General features: G+C 42.3%; 1 protein-coding gene across 4 annotated transcripts in view; it reads left to right on the plus strand.

Moving 5' to 3' along the window:
• The window catches only part of USO1 (USO1 vesicle transport factor), a 162,227-nt gene that overhangs the window by 59,746 nt on the left and 83,321 nt on the right, over window positions 1–19,160 (plus strand). For all 4 annotated transcript variants that reach the window (XM_073601032.1, XM_073601034.1, XM_073601033.1 and 1 more), the window contains exon 4: window positions 3,433–3,506. In XM_073601032.1, coding sequence (XP_073457133.1) covers window positions 3,433–3,506 — 74 coding nt within the window. The remainder of the gene's footprint in view (window positions 1–3,432; window positions 3,507–19,160) is intronic.

The following is a 19,160-nucleotide window of genomic DNA, read 5'->3' on the forward strand; positions in this document are numbered from 1 at the left end:
AGCTACCATTTCTAAATGGATGCGACAGTTGATCATTCAAGCTTACGGTTTGAAACAGAAGATTCCTCCGTTTCAGATCAGGGCACATTCCACAAGGGCTATTAGCGCTTCTTGGGCAGTGCATCACCAGGCCTCTATGGCTCAGATCTGCAAGGCCGCAACCTGGTCTTCAGTCCATACATTCACCAGATTTTATCAGGTGGATGTGAGAAGGCATGAGGATATCGCCTTTGGGTGTAGTGTGCTGCAGGCAGCGGTACAAGGTTCTCAGGTTTCATTGCACCCTACTTGGTTGTGATTTCCCCCCCCTCAGTTGGCATTGCTTTGGGACATCCCATCAGTTATTACTGTGGCTCTGTGTCCCGTGATGTTCGAGAAAGAAAATAGGATTTTTTATAACAGCTTACCTGTAAAATCCTTTTCTTTCGATGGACATCACGGGACACAGAGGTCCCGCCCCTCTTCTAATATACTTATATTGCTTTGCTACAAAACTGAGGTATCCCTGTAAGGGGAGGGATTATATAGGGGGTTGAACTTCCTGCTTAGGGTGTGACCAGTGTCCAATACCTAATGGTACCTACATAACCCATCAGTTATTACTGTGGCTCTGTGTCACGTGATGTCCATCGAAAGAAAAAAGATTTTACAGGTAAGCTGTTATAAAAAATCCTATTTTTTGATTCATACTGTTGGTGAGTGGGGAATACAGGCGGGGAGCACAGAGTGGCACCTTGGATATTCACAAGAAGGACTCATCAGCACTTGGTTTGCACTGAAGGACTAATAATTATGTTGAATGCACATTTTTTTGAGGTCAGTTGACTTTTCACTATAACAGCAGCTCCAGTCATTAATTTTATTTTTTTAATTTCATATTTTATCACTTGATTGTTTTATGCACTTATACGTTTAGTGAGAACACACAATACGCAGCCAAAGCATGGGTATACCAACAACTTAACATATTAGGAATATGAAATGTTGCGTTTACATATTCTTTAAGCCTTCCGAAGCTTAAAGTGATTGTAAAGCTTTACATTTTCTTTTTTTTAACCACTTCCCGAACGCCGATATACATCTTCACTTTGAGGACGGATATCGTTGTTATAGCAGCAGCTAGCTGCCATAACCCCGGTATCCCCGTGTTCGGCCGCCGGTCGGCTACAAGATAAAGTGGTCTCTGCGGCGGATTCGCCGCAAGATCACTTTTATCGGCAGTGGGAGAGGGCCCTCTCGCCACGCTCCGGTGCCCTCCGCCGCTTACCGGAGCCTTCGGCAATGGCGGAGGCGATCCAGTCCTTTCACTGGCTGTGCATGGAGACGAGTGAGGGGAAGATGGCCCCCACCCGTCTCCATGACACTGCAGAGGGGAAGCGTCACTTTCACCCATAGCTCTTAAAGGGCCATTTTTTTTAAATCATTTTTTTAAATTACATTTTTTTTTTTTATTATTGCATTTTAGTGTAAATATGAGATCTGAGGTCTTTTTAACCCCAGATCTCATATTTAAGAGGTCCTGTCATGCTTTTTTTTCTATTACAAGGGATGTTTACAATAATTCTTGCCCTAGACCTCCTCTGTAACTCAAAACATGCAACCTGTAGAATTTTTTAAACGTCGCCTATGGAGATTTTTAAGGGTAAAAGTTTGTCGCCATTCCTTGAGCTGGCGCGATTTTGAAGCGTGACATATTGGGTATCAATTTACTCGGCATAACCATTTTCTTTCACAATATAAAAAAAAATTGGGCTAACTTTACTGTTGTCTTATTTTTTAATTAAAAAAAGTGTATTTTTTTTCAAAAAAAGTGCACTTGAAAAACCGTTGTGCAAATACGGTGTGACAGAAAGTATTGAAACGACCGCCATTTTATTCTCTAGGGTGTTAGAAAAATAAATGTATGTTTGGGGGTTCTAAGTAATTTTCTAGCAAAAAAAAAAATGTTTTTAACTTGTAAACAACACATCTAAAATAGAGGCCTGGTCCTTAAGTGGTTAAATGTCACACTTACCTGCTTTGTGCAATGGTTTTACACAGAGCAGCCCTGATCCTCCTCTTCTGGGGTCCCCTACTGGCAGTCCTCGGTCCAAGCCCCCCCCCCACCTAGAGGTGGCACTCATGCGTTTTTGATCCTGATCTATTCCGACACACAAGTCTGCTCAGCCCAGCTCTCTGCTCACAGCCAATGGCTCCCTCTGCTTTCAGCCAAGCCTGAGAGATGGGAGAGGGGAGAAGAGCTGCTGCAGATATGCACAGCGCAAGACCGAGATCAAGTTCAGGTTAGTATTTAGGGGGGGTCGGGGGGAAAAACCTTTTACCTTTGCAACCATTTTAAGTGTATTTTTTATTTTTATTATTATTATTATTATTATTATTATTATTATTATTATATTTTTTCTTTAGAAACGGCTGTGTGGCGCCAGTGGTTTGTTTTTTTTTGTTTTTTTTTTTTATTTCAAATTCTAGCTTTTGATAGATTGGTAAGGGATTAACAGTCCAGTTAACTTTTTTTTATTGCTTTCTGTGGCTCTGCTGGGGGATGCACCTATATATTTTATCTGCTAACCATTGTTACTGGGATGTAAAGTAGGGAAAAATACAAAAGGTTTAGTTGTCACCAGTAGAGGGATAGAGGCTTGGTATTTCAGTGGGGAAACGATTGATGTCTACTAAGAGAGTATTTCTCTCAGTTTGGAGAGGATTTCTCTCTTTACGGCTGTGTCTAAGTAATGGGATCTAAAAAGAAATATCCCCAATGCAATGTAGACTGTAAAAAAAATAAAATAAAATAAAAAAGACAGCAGTTTTACTAATTCCCTGCTCTAGCCAAAACTTAAAAAAAAAAAAAAAAATGTTCTGACTGTAGATATACCTTTAAAGTGGTAGTGAAGCCTTTTCTTTTATTTATACCTACAGGTAAGCCTATAATAAGACTTACCTGTAGGTACAGTGCCAGTGATGTCACTGTCGCATGCGCACTGGGCTCTCAATAGATGGCGTGCCGCCCATAGAGAGAGCTGTGCCATCATTGCGGCTCATCCAGTCAAACGACAGCTGGCAGCTCATCCAGTCAAACGACAATGGAAGCCCTGTCAGCGGTGACAGCGCGCCGCAGGAGGACTTTGTTTTCAGGTAAGTCTTTCATAATGTGCTAGTATGCGATGCATTATTTGACATTCATTTACAGGGAGAAGTTTTTTTTTTTTTTGCGGTTTACTACCTCTTTTAAGGGTACAGTTTACCTTTTAGTAATCAATGAAATGTGTCCATTTTAGAAATCATCTAGCTATTTTATGCACTGTCCCAGTGGCACAGTTATACTGATGTTTGATGTCTTTGTTAAAAGCTAATATTAAAGGCCTGCAGAAAGAAATACTCTTACATAAAGGATATATTGAACTATATCTGAGCTGCTTTTTCGTCTCTTAGATCCGATTCTGAAATCATTGGCTATGCATTGGATACATTGTACAATATTGTGTCAAATGATACAGAGGAGGCAGGTAAGTCATATTGGTTTTTGTGTGAAGGATCGGTTATGGCTTAACATGTTGTGTCTTTCATCTGTATCAAGCTTGAACCCATTTACATCCTCCAATAAAAGTCCCTTCCTAGCATCATTGAGCAAACAGAAAGCGCCTGTCTGTCATGAACCCAGAAGTAATTTTTTTTGCCTTTTCCAGACAGTGATTTGAAAGTTAAGTTGTCATTAACCACTTAACGACTTCACCCCCGGAAGGCTTTTACCCCCTTCCTGACCAGAGCACTTTTTACAATTTGGCACGGCGTCGTTTTAACTGATAATTGCGCGGTCATGCAATGCTGTACCCAAACAAAATTTGCGTCCTTTTTTTCCCACAAATAGAGCTTTCTTTTGGTGCTATTTGATCACCTCTGCGGTTTTTATTTTTTGCGCTATACACAAAAAAGAGCGACAATTTTGAAAAAAAAACCTATTTTTTACTTTTTGCTATAATTAATATCCCCAAAAATGTTTTTAAAGCGGGGTTCCACTCTCTCTGATAAATTTTTTTTTTTTTGTCCAAATGACATTGATTACTATATAGCAATAGAGAACTCACCTGTTCCGTTTTTCAGTGACATTGCTGTTTGTTTTGGCTTAATAAATGAACTTTGATAATGAAATCTTGATGTTTGTCATCTTGCCTGTGGGCATGAGAAGCCCACAGGCATCCTCTTCCGGGATACGGTGCTGCTGATCGACCAGCATGCACCGCCCGTTCTTTTCAGATCTCGCGCATGCGCATTAGACCGAAATCGGAGCGCCTTCAACAGCTGACGTCACTCCCACTATGGAAATCTTTCGATGACTCCTGGAACAGGCCGCCGCACTGACTCCTGGGAACAATGACACAAGCTCCCAGGAGCCAGTGTGGCTTACAAGAAGTGAGTAATTAGCCGCTCTAGACACGCCCCTAACCGCAGCCTGTGCTTCCTGAAAAAAACAGAGAGCTTCAACAACAAAGGTAAAGCCTGCAAAAAAAAAAAGTGCCGTTTTGTCATTAGGACATTGCGGTAATCAGCTGCAGTTAGTGTAGAAAAATCGGGTGGAGCTCCGCTTTAAGAAACAAATTTCTTCATCAGTTTAGGCCAATATACATTCTTCTACATATTTTTGGTAAAAAAATGGCAATAAGCGTATATTGATTGGTTTGTTCAAAAGTTATAGCGTCTACAAACTATAGGAAAGATTTATGGCATTTTTATTATTATTATTATATAATTTTTTTATAGTAATGGCGGTGATCTGCGATTTTTAGCGGTATTGCAACATTGCGGCGAACAGATCGGACACTTTTGACACTGGTGCTATAAAAATGCACTGAAACCAGTGCTATAAAATGGCACTGATTATTGTGTAAATGACACTGGTAGGGAATGTATTAACATTAGGGGGTGATCAAGGGGTTAAATGTGTGTTCTAACTGTATGGGGATAGGACTGAGTAGGAGAGGAGACATTTTGCTGTTCCTACTATGTAGGAACAAACGACATGTCTCCTCTCCTCTTACAGCACAGGGATTTGTGTGTTTACACACACAAACCCGCTGCTGACGATCGCCGGCCACGCGCATCATGCACCCCACCGTGCAGCGGGCGCGCGCCCCTCCGGCGGCTCTTAAAGGAACCCTGTACCTTTTACAGGGTTTCGTGCAAGAGAGCTATTCTGCCCCCCGTATATGTACACGAGCCGGTCAGGAACCGGTTAAGGACCGAGACTCTTTCTGAGATTTGTTGTTTACAAGTTTAAAAACTTTTTTTTTTTGCTAGAAAATTACTTAGAACCCCCAAACATTATACATTTTTTTTTTCTAACGCCCTAGAGAATAAAATGCCGGTCATTGCAATACTTTGTCACACCGTATTTGCGCAGCAGTCTTACAAGCGTACTTTTTTTTTTTTTTTTTTTTTTTTTAAATACACTTTTTTAATTAAAAAATAAGATGACTGTAAAGTTAGCCCAGTTTTTTTTTTTATATTGTGAACGATAATGTTACGCCGAGTAAATTAATACCCAACATGTCACGCTTCAAAATTGCGCCTGCTCGTGGAATGGCGACAAACTTTTACCCTTAAAAATCTCCATAGGTAACGTTTAAAAAATGTAGGTTTCATGTTTTGAGTTACAGAGCAGGTCTAGGGCTAGAATTATTCCTCTACTGATCGCGGCGATGCCTCACATGTGTGGTCTGAACACCGTTTTCATATGTGTGCGCTACTCACGTATGCGTTCGCTTCAGCACACGAGCTCGGTGGGACGGGGCGCGCTTACATTTTTTAAAATTATTATTTCTTTTACCTTTTTATTTTTACACTGTTCTTTTTTTTTTTTTTTTTAAATGGTGTCACTTTTATTCCTATTACACGGGGAAACATCCCTTGTAATAGAAAAAAAAGCATGACAGAACCTCCTTAAATATGAGATCTGGGGTCAAAAAGACCTCAGATCTCATATTTACACTAAAATGCAATTAAAAAAATGAAATGTAATTTAAGAAAAAAATGTAAAAAAAAAATGTTGCTTTAAAAGCTATGGGCGGAAGTGACTTTTTTCTGCCCTGCAATGGTATGGAGATGGGTGGGCCATCTTCCCCTCACTCGTCTCTATACCAAGCCAGGAAGAGGACCCGATCGCCTCTGCCGCTACCGATGGCTCTGGTAAGCGGCGGAGGGCCCCCCCCCGCTGCCGATTAAAAGTGATCTTGCAGCGAATCCACCGCAGAGACCAATTTTATCGGAAACTGGACTGCTCACTGAAAAAGTGGATACCGGGGTTAGGGTAGCTAGCTGCTGCCATAACAACGATAACCCTCTTCAAAGTGCCGACGTATATCGTTGTGAACCCGTCCGGAAGTGGTTAAGAGAAGCACTGATGTGTAATATTTCCTAATATCAAAGTAGCTTTTGTTTGCTTGACTTCAATAAAGCTATATTCCAGGTATTTTTTTTTTTTTTTTGGCCCAACTTGGATCAATGTAAATACGCATATTCCATACCTGGTTACTAATTAACAATCATCCACCTGTCACAGGATCCAGAAGGCAGCAAGGATCACTCTAGTTACAGCACCTGCTACAGTAATTCTCCACTTCCACAAGAATCAGCCAGGTGTGGAATATGCATATTTTCATTTATCCAAGGTGGGCCAATGTAACTATGCAAAAAATATCCATAACTGGAATACAGCTTTAAAGTTGAATTTCACTTTAAGCCCCGTTCACACTTGCGATTAGATGTGGGAGACCCAGTGAGGGTTCCTAGTAATTAGCTATGGGTGGATTGCTCATTGAAAGCAATGGTAGACTGACAGCTCCCGCAGCTAATCGCAGCAGCTCGAATTTAATTGTACATGGAGCTGATCATTTGCAGGTAATCTCTGCTTGAGCGATTACAAGTAGGTGGCTACGATTAGCTGTGAGAACTGTCAGCCTTCCATTGATTTCTTTCACTTGATAAGAAAAAAAGACATTTACATGCAATTATGAAGAAAATAACCAAGCAACATTAAATTGTAAGGTGGAAAAATAAAATATTAGAGCCAGGCTTGAGATCTCGATACGCTTCATGTACAAAGAGTGGGCTCTTCAGCTGGGAACCACAAAACTGAAGGCAAAGTCATCGTCCATGGGACCAATAAGGGGTACTGTTCTTGACAGTGGGCAAAGCACCAATTCCAAGGTGGAAAGGATCAGAAGTAAGAGCTGAAAAGATAAAAGAAAGAGAGGGGAGGGAGAGTAAAGGAAAAAAAGGGGGGCATCCCTGTCTTGGAGGCTCGCTACAGAAATATTAATGCACCGTTATAGATTACAGTTCCAGGAAGCGCCTAGGTGGTTGTGTTGATGGAAAGTAATCAAACCAGGGCTGCTAGGTACGTAGAAATTTATTGTGGGTATCGGTTAGGATCGGCGTCAATTTTTCATTCACTAGAGTGCCATGTACCCGACTTTTCACTTCGTCGAAGTTGAGAATCTGTCTTCCATGCTTTTGCAATCATCTGTTTCGTGGCCGAGAATATATGGGTCACAAGAGCGCGTTCTCATTTGGTAGCGCCTTCTATCGATTTGTGTAGAAGCGCCTCCCAAGAGTCTTTTCGTAAATTTTTGTGTAGTACCGAACTGACCATGTTGTATCCACGACTGTGGATTCCCTTATCCACAGTCGTTTGACCTTCTCGGCATGTCCACCATATATGCTTCATATCACCTAGGTCTGAGCATCCCCCTAAAGCATGTGGGAGGGGTAGGTAGGCAGGCATTTAGCAATTCTAGCCACAGTAAAGTACCACCGTGACAGTACTTTGAAGGAGTTTTCTTATGTTGTGACGTGGCGGGAAGAACGGAATAGTGCTTCCCAGATTTTATTCCAGGTCAGCCTTCCCTTGATTTCAATGTGGCTTGCGCGCACAGTTAATCCCTGGGAACCCCCTAGGTCTTCCATATCAAATCGCTAATGGCCCAATACATCAAGTGTGAATAGGACCTTACTGAGTGAAAAACAACCAGTCCTGTCCAGGTTAGTCATACTTAATGCAAGACATATTGTAAAAGTTTGTTGCACTTTCTTTTTCGTACATCATGGGACACAGAGCCACAGTATTTACTGATGGGTTATATAGGCACCACTAGTTGATGGACTCTGGCGCACCCTAGACAGGAAGTTTAGCCCCCTATATAACCACTCCCCTTACTGGAAGTACCTCAGTTTTTTCGCCAGTTTCTTAGGTGTTGGTCACGAGTAAAGATGTGCTGTGCTGGAATATTCCTTACTGGGGCAAGCCATGCAACCTGATCCATTCAAAGTGCCTTTTCCAGGCCGAATTGAATGGTACCGGGGCCTTGTGTCTGAAGAAACGAGGTTTTGCCTGTAACACTTCTCTTTTTAGAGAGCTGGACCCCTGGATCCAGTATTTGTTTTTTTCAGCCATATTCCTGGCGGGGTGCTTTACAGGCCCAGGGCTGTGGATCCCCCGTTTTAAAAAAAGGGGGCCCCAGTCCCTGAAGGTTTTCTAAAGGGAGCCCACCATGAGAAAAAAAAGTGTTTCCACCGCTCAGGCTGACACTGACCCAGGTGTAAGTAGAAGTTTCAGAGCAGAAGAGCTCCAGGTGCTGGCTGAATGCTAGGCAAAGCAGGCTTGAATGGAGGAGAAGATTTGGATGCCGCACACCGGATGTAGTCAAAAAACTTCACTTTATTGAAAAAATGGGATCATCAAAATAACAAGACTGTCATGCAGAAAGTACAGGTAAGCTGACGCGTTTCGCACTCAGGACTGAGTGCTTACTCATAGCTATAGCTATACACACTAGTCGGTTGAAAAACCCACGTCTTGTTTGGGTTTACTGAAGCCTCCTCAAGCTGTGCATGCTTTTCCTGTTCATTTTTTGCGGGAAAAGCTCATTTATTCTGAGTGGAATCACCCAGATAAACATTTTTTCCCTCCTAAAAAGTTTTCAACACTTTATCCCATGGAGGAAAAATTCACAAAGATGTGGGGTATATCCTCTGTGAATAAAAGTCTGACTTGTCCTATTGACAACGCTCAAATGCTTAGGGATCCAACTGATAAAGAATTGGAATTCCTGTTAAAAAAATGTTTTTCCTTGGCAGGTTCAGTAGCTCAACCTGCAGTGGTGGCAATTGGGGTATGTTAATCCTTGAGAGACCACTTTAAGCAGGTGCTCAAGGTTTTCCCTGAACAGCAGGCCCGGGAGTTAGCCAACCTGCCAGCGGCTTTGTGTTTTGCAGTTGACGTAATCAGAGATTATATCCTTCAGACCTCTCGCCTTATGCTTGGGTTAGTGCATATGCGTAGAATATTATGGTTGAAAAATTGGTCAGCCGAAACGCCATGCAAGAAGCTCCTGGCTGGTTTTGCCTTCCTTGGTGTATGGCTGTTTGGGGATGATTTGGACAATTATATCTAAAAAAATCTCAAGTGTGAAAAGTACCCTTTTGCCAGTTAAGAAAAGGAGTAAACGTCCCTCTTTTAAACAGGCTTTTCTCCGGTGCCAGGGGCATCAGCCTCCAGGCAGTGGCGACGACCTCCACCGTCAGGTTCAAGAGGTAAAACTCAGAGTCAACCCCATGGACAAAAGAAGTCCTGGGGGAGGAAATCTACAAGACAGAACGCTAAAGCCTCTTTATGAAGGGGTGCCCCGCTCGCTCGAGTGGGGGGAAGACTGCTACAGTTCTCAAGGGTCTGGCAGGAGGATTTTCAGCACAGATGGGTGGTCTCCACAATAGCTCTAGGTTACAAACTAGAGTTCCGAGAATTCCCGTCTCCTCGTTTCCTCAGATCAAATGTTCCCAAAGACCCAGAGAAAAAGAAGTCTCTCTTTCAAGGGTTAGAGTGACTTTTGTCGCAAAAAAGTAATCGTGGTGGTTCCCATGCAAGAGCAGGGATTGGGGTTTTATTCAAACCTTTTCACGGTGCCAAAGCCAAATGGAGATGTCAGACCCATCCTAGATCTCAAGGATCTAAACCGGTTCCTAAAAATTTGATCTTTTCGCATGGAATCAATCTGATCAGTAGTCTCCATCCTACAAGGAGGAGAACTTCTGGCATCAATAGACATCAAGGATGCATACCTGCATGTACCTATTTTCCCCACTCATCAGAAATATCTGCATTTTGAAGTGGAAAAATGTAATTTTCAGTTTGCAGCTCTGCCTTTCAGTCTAGCTACTGCACCTCGGGGGTTCACTAAGGTCCTGGCTCCTCCTCTGGCCAGATTAAGGGCCCAGGGTATACTGGTTAAAGCGTACCTAAACGACCTGCTCTTAATAGACCGGTCGGTAGCCGGCTTAGACCGAAGCTTGGTCACCACAATCAACTACCTGGAATACCTAGGTTGAGTCCTCAACCTAGAGAAGTATTCTTTAAAACCAGTAAGAAGACTAGAGTACTTGGGTCTGGTCATAGATACAACCCAGAAGAGGGTGTTTTTACCCCAGGCAAAAATCGGTGCCATAAAGGAGCTGGTTCAGGTAGTCAGGGCAAAGCAGGGTCCTTCTATTCTTCTTTGTATGACGTTGTTGGGAAAAATGGTGGCTTCATTCGAAGCGGTTCCCTATGCTCAGTTTCATTTGAGACTGCTGAAAAGCAGTATCCTGTCTGCTTGGAACAAGAAAGTCCAGGCGCTAGATTTTCCGATGTTGTCACCAATAGTGAGTCAGAGACTCAGTGGTTGGTACCCGAGATTCTGCAGAAAGGGAAATCCTTATCAGTTACCTGGAAGGTGGTAACAACAGATGCCAGCCTTTTGGGTTGGGGAGCAGTTCTGGAAGAGACGACTGTCCAAGGGAAATATTCCAAAACTGAGAGGACCTTAACCATCAACATTCTAGAGATTTGTGCGGCGTACCTAGCCCTAAAGGCCTGGACATTCAGGTTGCAGGGGTGTCCTGTCAGGATCCAATCCGACAATGCCACAGCAGTGGCTTATATCAATCACCAAGGGGGCACCAGGAGTCATGCAGCCCAGGGAGAGGTAAACCAGATCCTAATCTGGGCAGAAAAATGTGCCATGCATATCGGCAATCTTCATTCCAGGGGTAGAGAACTGGCAGGCGGACTACTTAAGTCGCCAGCAGTTGTTCCCAGGGGAATGGTCTCTTCACCCCGACATCTCTCTGGCTATATGCCAAAGATGGGGAATCCACTCCAGAACAAGGGACCCACTTGCATGCGGGACAGATGCATTGGTGACTCCGTGGCATCAGTTCTCACTGATTTATGCATTCCCTCCTATTCTGCTGTTACCATGACTTCTTCGCAGGATCAAGCAGGAAAAGAAGTTGGTGCTTCTGGTGGCCCAGAAGATCTTGGTATGCAGAAATAGTGAAGATGGTGGTAGGGTCCCCATGGACTGCGACATTGCGGCAGACAGATCAGACACCTAACTGACAGAATACATATAGCAGAATACATATTGACCTAAACTGATGAAGAAATTTTGATTAAAAAAAAAAAAAAAATATTGGCTAAGTTTTATAGCAGTTTTTTTTCAAAATTGACGCTCCCTTTTTTTTTTTTGTTTCTAGCGCAAAAAATTAAAACCGCAGAGGTGATCAAATACCACCATAAGAAAGCTCTATTTGTGGGGAAAAAGGACATCTATTTTATTTGGGTACAGCGTCGCACCACCACGCAAGTGTCGGTTAAAATAACACAGTGCCTTTTTGCTAAAATGGCCTGGTCATTAAGGGGGTAAAACCTTCCGGTCCTTAAGTGGTTAATATGCACTATTTTTCTTTGTCAAAAAGTTTAAATTTGAACTCCAGCCAACAGAAGCAATATATCTAATATTTCTGACCCCATTTAATTAAGCAAAAAGATAATTTTCTAACCCCCAAAACATCAGAAGGTCTCCAACTGAATTATCACTAACTGGAGCCTTACAGGGCACCCTTCATGCCTATGTGTCTCCCTGCACACGTAGACTGCCCTGTCAGGACTAGTTCAAGCAACTGCATGGGCAGTGACAGGGGAGAAGAAAAAATCCTTGTCATCACTGCAGAACCTTATTACTATATTGCAATAGTATCTTGTCTTGCTACATAAATGTTCTATTGTAAAAATAACGTCATATGAACATGATAGCTGATATCATGACATTGATGCTAAAGGCAACAGAACATTAGTGTTGCTGCCGTCTATTCACTAACCCCTTCCTTCACTGTATAGCAGGCATATTGTGGGAATGAGCATCCAGACACAACACTACTGTTCTGCTGCCTTGTTTAGAGCTATCTGGATCCAAACAAGTTAATGATTCTGCCAGTGCAGATCAAGGCAGCAGAAAAGCAGGGCTGCTGCTCCTTACGAACCCCTACTTCTTTCTCTCATGTATGGCATACTTATTAAAGAAGTGGTCAACTAGGTACAGCTTCACTGTGTCAACATCTCAAGTACAGTGGTCTGAAGAAAGATACAAGGGAAGGTGAGCAGCCAGGCTTTAGCACTTTTGTTCTGCTGCCTTGTTCAATGCTGTCAGGATTTAGGAAACTGCATTTTGGAAGTGCAAGGCAGCAGAATAGCTGTGTTGCTGCATGCTCACCCTTCTTCCCCTGTATGGCAGGGAATGTGAAGCCACCACTGTGTAAACATTGCAGGTATAGCAAGCTGAAGGTTGGGAGAGAGAGGTAAGTGGCAGATGAGCGGGCAGAAATTATACCGCTCTTTCATTGCATTGTTCAGTGCTGTTAGGGTCCAAGCAATGACAGGACACTGACTGCTCTAAACAAGGTAACAGACCTTCCCCCTACCTCTTTCCAGCCACCTTTAGCCTGCTCTGCCTGCAATATAAAAAGGAATAAGAACATAGTGGTTAAGTACAGAGGGGCTGTGTTAGGCAGGGGGAGAGAGTGAATGCCCCACAAATTCTGGAAACTTCTATTTTTTGTTCATGGCATTGGCAGATAGGGGAGCAGTGAGCTGACTGGTTGCCCAGCACATTGGAAGCCAGTTATCGGAAGAGTTCCTTTAAACAGGAAATTGGTGTCTTCTGACTGGCAACTTATTTAGCTAGCATTTAGACTCCACTGACCAAAAAACGAAAAAACAAAGAGCACATTCCTAAACCGTACACATGCATCTGAGGCCTTATGAAATACTTGTCGTGTCTGGAGTTTGGCTTTTGAAAAAAAGCCAAACATCTGATTCTAGATGTTGGAAATGCATATTTTTGAACAAAAATTGTGCAGGAAGGACAGGAATCCTGGCAAATGTATAAGTTCTGTGCCATTTACGGCCTGCATTGACAGATTTAGGCTTGTATCAATGGCATCAGTTTGAGGTGATTCTGAGATCATTCAGAATTTGACAGGTGTATTTGACCTACAGTTGGTCTCCTTCTGGCCAGCATTTGACCTGCTTCAAGGTGGTTTTGATTCCTATAGGCATGTATATATATTCAAAATTTGTCCCATATGAAGAAATGCCTTTTTGACATGGGCCCTTACCTTGTGAAATGTTTGGTTTAGGATTCTTGTTTTGTTAAAGGAAAACTATCTTGTATCATTAGTTCATATTAGTTTTGAGTGATTATTGTAGAACTTTCCTGAAAATGTTTCAGGGTTATTTTCTTACCGTGCAATTTTTTCAAGACTGTATTTCATGTTCGGATTAGTAGGTTCTCTTTCTAGTTAGAGGAGATCAATGAAGCATTATTGCTGAACTATACAAATAGAAAGCATTGTACATCTATGTATTAAGCAAACTTGGCTCCCCTTGTATTTGTCATAATCAGAAAACAAAATTTTAGGGATGTTCAACCTTTTGACCTTCTTGGGCCACATTGGAAGAAGAGGAATTATCTTGGGCCACACATAAAATACACTAAGGCTCCATGCACACTGAAGCGCATAAATGTGTTTGGGAGTTTGGGCGTTTTTTTTTTTTTTTTTAACAGCCCATAAACTCTCCTCTATGTTATCCTATGTGTCCATGCACACATGGAAGTTTTTGGACGTTTATCAGCAGTGGAGTTTATGAGTTGTTGTCTGAACGCCCTAAAATCGCGTTCAGGAGCTGTTTTTCTGACCACAAAAAACGCTTAAAGCTAAACGCGCATAAACGCTGATGAACATCGATAAACGCTCAAAAACGTGGCTCACCAGCGTTTTTTAACATTTTTGATCCATTCAAAAAAATAAAATAAAAAATAATTTCTTAAAAACCGCTAATGCGGTAAAACGCTAAAAACGATAATTAAACACTATTGCAAAAACGTTGAAAGACTCACTGCAAAGTTACTGGTGTTTTTATAACGTTGGGTTTTTTTTTTGTTTTTTTGCTTTTTTTTTTTAATTGTATTTTTATTAGTTTTTCAATGAAAAGATTACATAACATTAGGGTATAATAGTGAAATGAAAATTCACAACATGAGAGGAACAATAATATATATTAAAAAAAAAATGATCAGAAACTCTATAGGAAGTCAATCTATTTTATACTTAGGGCGAGTGATATGGGAATAGGTCACTAAAGGTAGAGTCAGGAAATGGAACCAGTAGTTTTCAGGACTCAGTGGGCTAAATTTGCGTTCCATATTCCGAACTATCCCAAGGTTCCTAGATTTTTTCAAATTGGAGTGTGGTGTCTTGCACAATGGCTGTCATATATTCCATTCTACGAATCTCTGCAGTAAGCTGAAGGAGTCTAGGCCATGGTAGGGGAGAATTGGATAACCAACATAAAGGAATTTGTCTCTTATCAGCAAGGAGAATGTAAGAGATTAATCTATTTTTTTTTTTAGTTATACCAGAAAAAGGAAGACCCAGTAGATAATGTAATCGGTCAAGTGGTAGAGATACCCCCATCACTTTCTGTATTAACAACATCACTTCTTGCCATAAGGGCTGAATCGGGTCACATTGCCAGAAGATATGAAATATAGATCCCACAGCCTTTCTGCATCGCAAACATTTAGCTGAGCTTGAAGGATCATATTTATGTATGACCTCTGGTGTCCTGTACCAGTGCATAAGGATCTTAATGGATGTCTCTCTCTGTGTAACACACTTAGAGGACTTGAAAACAGAGGACCATATCCTGTCCCACACCTGGGAGCTAATGGGCCGACCTATCAGGCGAGCCCATCTTCTCATATACAAATGTGTGTCTTCAGTAAGGGGATTTGACTCCTGGAGAATGTGATATATGGATGAGACTAGGTGTAACTGGCAAGGGCCCTGTGCGCATATATATTCATAGAGGGTGGGTTTCTCAAGAGACATGTTCGAGGCCCTGGAGTGGAAGAAGTGCCTAATTTGGAGATAGAAATGAAACTGATGTAGAGGTATGTCAAACTTTTCGCAGAGATAATCAAGAGTGGAACCTACGGGAGACTGAAGCTCAAATAGGGAATTGTTTATCCAAGGGAGGATACGTCCCAAGGACAAGCTATCAGGAATAGATGGGTTAAATAGCACATTCGTAAGTGGGGAACATAGGGAAGAGAGAGAAAAATTCTTTAGGCATGTACGCCATATGGATATGGTAAAATTCATTGGAACTGTACATTGGTGTCTGAAAATGGGGTTTATATTGGACATATGAGACCAGACTAGGGAGCATGGATGAGCCGGATACAGTACCCCTTTCTCTATGTCAGCCCAGTGACTAGAAGCCAGCAATGGCCCTTAAATGTGAGGCATGATAATATTTAGCAATATCCAGGACTCTCAAGCCCCCCCTAGATCTCCCAGCAAGGACCACCGAACCTGCAATGCGATGAGCCTTACCATTCCAGATACATTTCTGGAAATTTCTCTGAATAGCCTTAAGCTGGGAAAAAGGGATAGCAACCGGTAGGGTTTCAAAATAATATAAGAATCTAGGTAAGATGGACATTTTCAGCACATTGATCCTGCCAAGGAGGGAGAGGGGGAGCTTAGTCCAACTCTGTAAAGACTTATTGATATCTGCCTGGGGAGGCTAGGCGACAAAAAAGGATGACATCTGAACCTGAGTCATGACTTGGGAGTATAGGGCCTCTAAGGCTTTAAAAAAAGGGCCTTTTAGTCCGTATTTATGTATAGTGGTAAACATATAGGGCCAACTCTAGCCTGTCGAAGGCCTTTTGAGCATCCAGACTCAAGACCAGAGCCTGGCGGGGAGATCTGTTCAATAAATCTATCAAATTTATAGTGCGGCGGGTGTTGTCCCCAGCATGCCTATTTAAAACAAAACCTACTTGGTCCTTGTTAATTAATTTAGGAATATATTTGGAGAGTCTAGATGCCAACATTTTTGTGAATATTTTGTAGTCTGAATTTAGAAGGGCTATGGGCCTATAATTATCTGGGACAGAAGGGTCTTTACCCGATTTATGGATAACTGTTATATATGAATGTGAAAACTGGGGATGTGGGGGTTGTCCTTTAAGTAGGGAACCATATAAAGTTAGCATGTGAGGGGATAAAATTTCCAAATAGGTCTTGTAATAAAAGTAAGGCAGTCCATCTGGGCCAGGAGGTTTATGGAGTGGGAGATCTTTAACTATATTTTGAAGTTCCTCTGCAGTTATAGCTGAATTTAGATCAGTCAGGTCGGAAGAGGACAGTTTTAGAAGTTTAAGAGCACAGAAAAATTTTGTCAAATTTCCCTTAGGTGAAGTTAAAATGGTTATCAGGAGTAAAGCAGTTATATAACTGACGATAATAACTACCAAAAATCCTGGTCATCTCCATAGGACAGTGCGTTCTAGACCCATCCTCTCGAAGAAGATAGTCGGGAAAAGAGTTAAAGAGGCATGGACGCAGTTTCATGACCAGCATCCTGTGTGGCTTGTTAGAAAATTCATAGAATTTTTGTTTCATCCAGAGTATGGATTTGGCCACTTTGTCAAGGTGTAAAGACTTAACCTGTTCCCTGAGGGAGGTCACCCTACGCAGTTTTGACACTGTGGGTTTGCGCAACAGCCAGCGTTCAGCTTTCTGCAAAGCGTCCGTCAAGGACTGTAGAAGCTTATTTCTTAGAAGACTGCCTTATGTGCCTCCCACGGTGTGGAAAAATCTGCAACTGACCCCAGGTTAAATTGAAAGAACTCTTTTAGGTCTGTAGCCAATTTTGTGCGTGAGATCTCTGATTGAAGAATATGGTCGTTAAGACGCCAGTGACATGTCCTGGTGGGGGTCTGGGATAGCACAATATCTAGTACAATAGGGGCATGGTCTGACCATGTAATAGGAAGTATGTTGAAATCTACAATGCAAGATATGAGTGGGGCAGAAACAAGAAAATGATATAAGAGGGAAAATATTTTGTGAGCCATGGAGAAGAAAGTATATTGTTTAGCCATGGGGTGTTTAATTCTCCAGGAGTCAAAAAGTTGATGTGACCTAATGTATTTGCGAAAGGAGTTAACCTGTGAAATGACCCTCTGTGAAGGGACATCTCTAATTATGGCTTGTCTACCTCTAGAGGGGAACATGATCAAATTGAAGTCTCCTCCTACAATCATAAAAGGTTGGGAACGATATTGAAGAGAATCAAAGACCTTATTAAGAAAATCAACCTGTCCAACATTAGGAGCATATAAATTGACTAGGGTAAAAGAAGAGGTCATGTAGCCACACTCCAGGATAAAATACCTCCCATGAGGGTCCGCATGTACTTTTTGGACCCTAATAGGGCAGGATTTTTTAATTAAAATTGCCACCCCAGCTTTTCCCGTGGAATCTGAAGCTAAAAAGGAGGTGGGAAAAAACTTGGAGGCAAACTTCAACGTACCTCCCGCTCGGAAATGAGTCTCCTGGAGCATGACCACATTCTTCCCCGAGGATTCTCAACGCCATATGTATAAGTCGTCAGTGATAGCAAATATAAGTGTATGAACCCTGTGAGAAAAACAGAAAATGGAACATAACAAACCTTGATATCTATTAAGTGAGCTATAAGGGACATGGTGGAGGAGATTATCCCATTGAGATCTATGGAATAGCACATACATCCCTTGAACATAAACCCCTAACAGTCAAGGTAAAACCAAGACTTGAGACCTCAACCTATAAATCTGACACATATGCGTGGACATGTTGGAAAAAGAAAAAATAAAAATGTAAAAGAGAATATGTATGGAAGCAAAAAAAAAAAACACAATAAGAATAAAAGAAAAACCAAGTTCGGAGACCTGAGATCCGTTGGCATCTCAGGAGGTCTCGCACCATGGCTGAGACCATGTAGGGACACATGGGGGTCTCCAACATGGGAGGGTCCAGGAAAGAGGGAAAGAGCACCGCCCGCTCCCCTTAAGAACTTGGCAGTCATGGTAACATTCTGGCAAAGTTAACTCTTCAAAAACCAAGTCTTTAATATGCAACTGAACATTAACAGCAACTTTACCTATAATACTCCATGGGCATGGGAAAGGCGAGCCCCTGAAACAAATTATTAGGAAGCTCAAAATACCTGAAGTCCCGCACTTAGCATTGTGGGACCTGTAAATTCAGAAGGAGAAAAAAGACACATATGAGCCAAAAGATCCGACCAGGAGAATCAAGGAGGTCGCTTGGAAAAACGGGAATGTTGAGGAGTGAATGCTTGCTTTCTTGATTGACCCCATACAGGGGTCCACACTCGACTGGGGGTTGTAGGAAACGGAAGAATCTGTCCAGGAGGAGGTAGCAAATCTTCAGGCAGTGGGGGAGATTTAAACTTTTTACAAAGGCGTCACCTTCCTGAAGATACCGTATACTGTGCTGAACCCCATCTCTGGACACGATGAGACGAAAGGGGAATCCCCAGTAGTACTGGACCTGATGATGCTGCAGATGTGCTGTTATTGGTCGCAGGTTTCTTCGTTTCGCCAACGTGATGGGAGAGAGATCACTGAATATTTGCAGTTTAGCCCCCTGGTACGTGATCTGTGATTTGTTGCCTGTGACCAGTGTCAGGGCTTCTTTACTATCGTAAAAATGGAATCTTACAATTACGTCCCTGGGCCTAGCTCCAGCCGGGGGTTTCGGGCCCAGAGAACGGTGGGCCCTGTCTAAGCGCCAGTCCACATCCACCACTGAGGGGGCCAAAGTGTTAAAGAGCCCCAGGAGATAGGGGTGTAAGGCTGAGTCACCCACCTTTTCAGGGATACCACGGAATAGTAAATTTTGTCTTCTTTCCCTGTTCTCCAGGT

This window comes from Aquarana catesbeiana, linkage group LG01 (assembly GCF_042186555.1).
Source record: "Aquarana catesbeiana isolate 2022-GZ linkage group LG01, ASM4218655v1, whole genome shotgun sequence".
Lineage (NCBI taxonomy): Eukaryota > Metazoa > Chordata > Amphibia > Anura > Ranidae > Aquarana > Aquarana catesbeiana.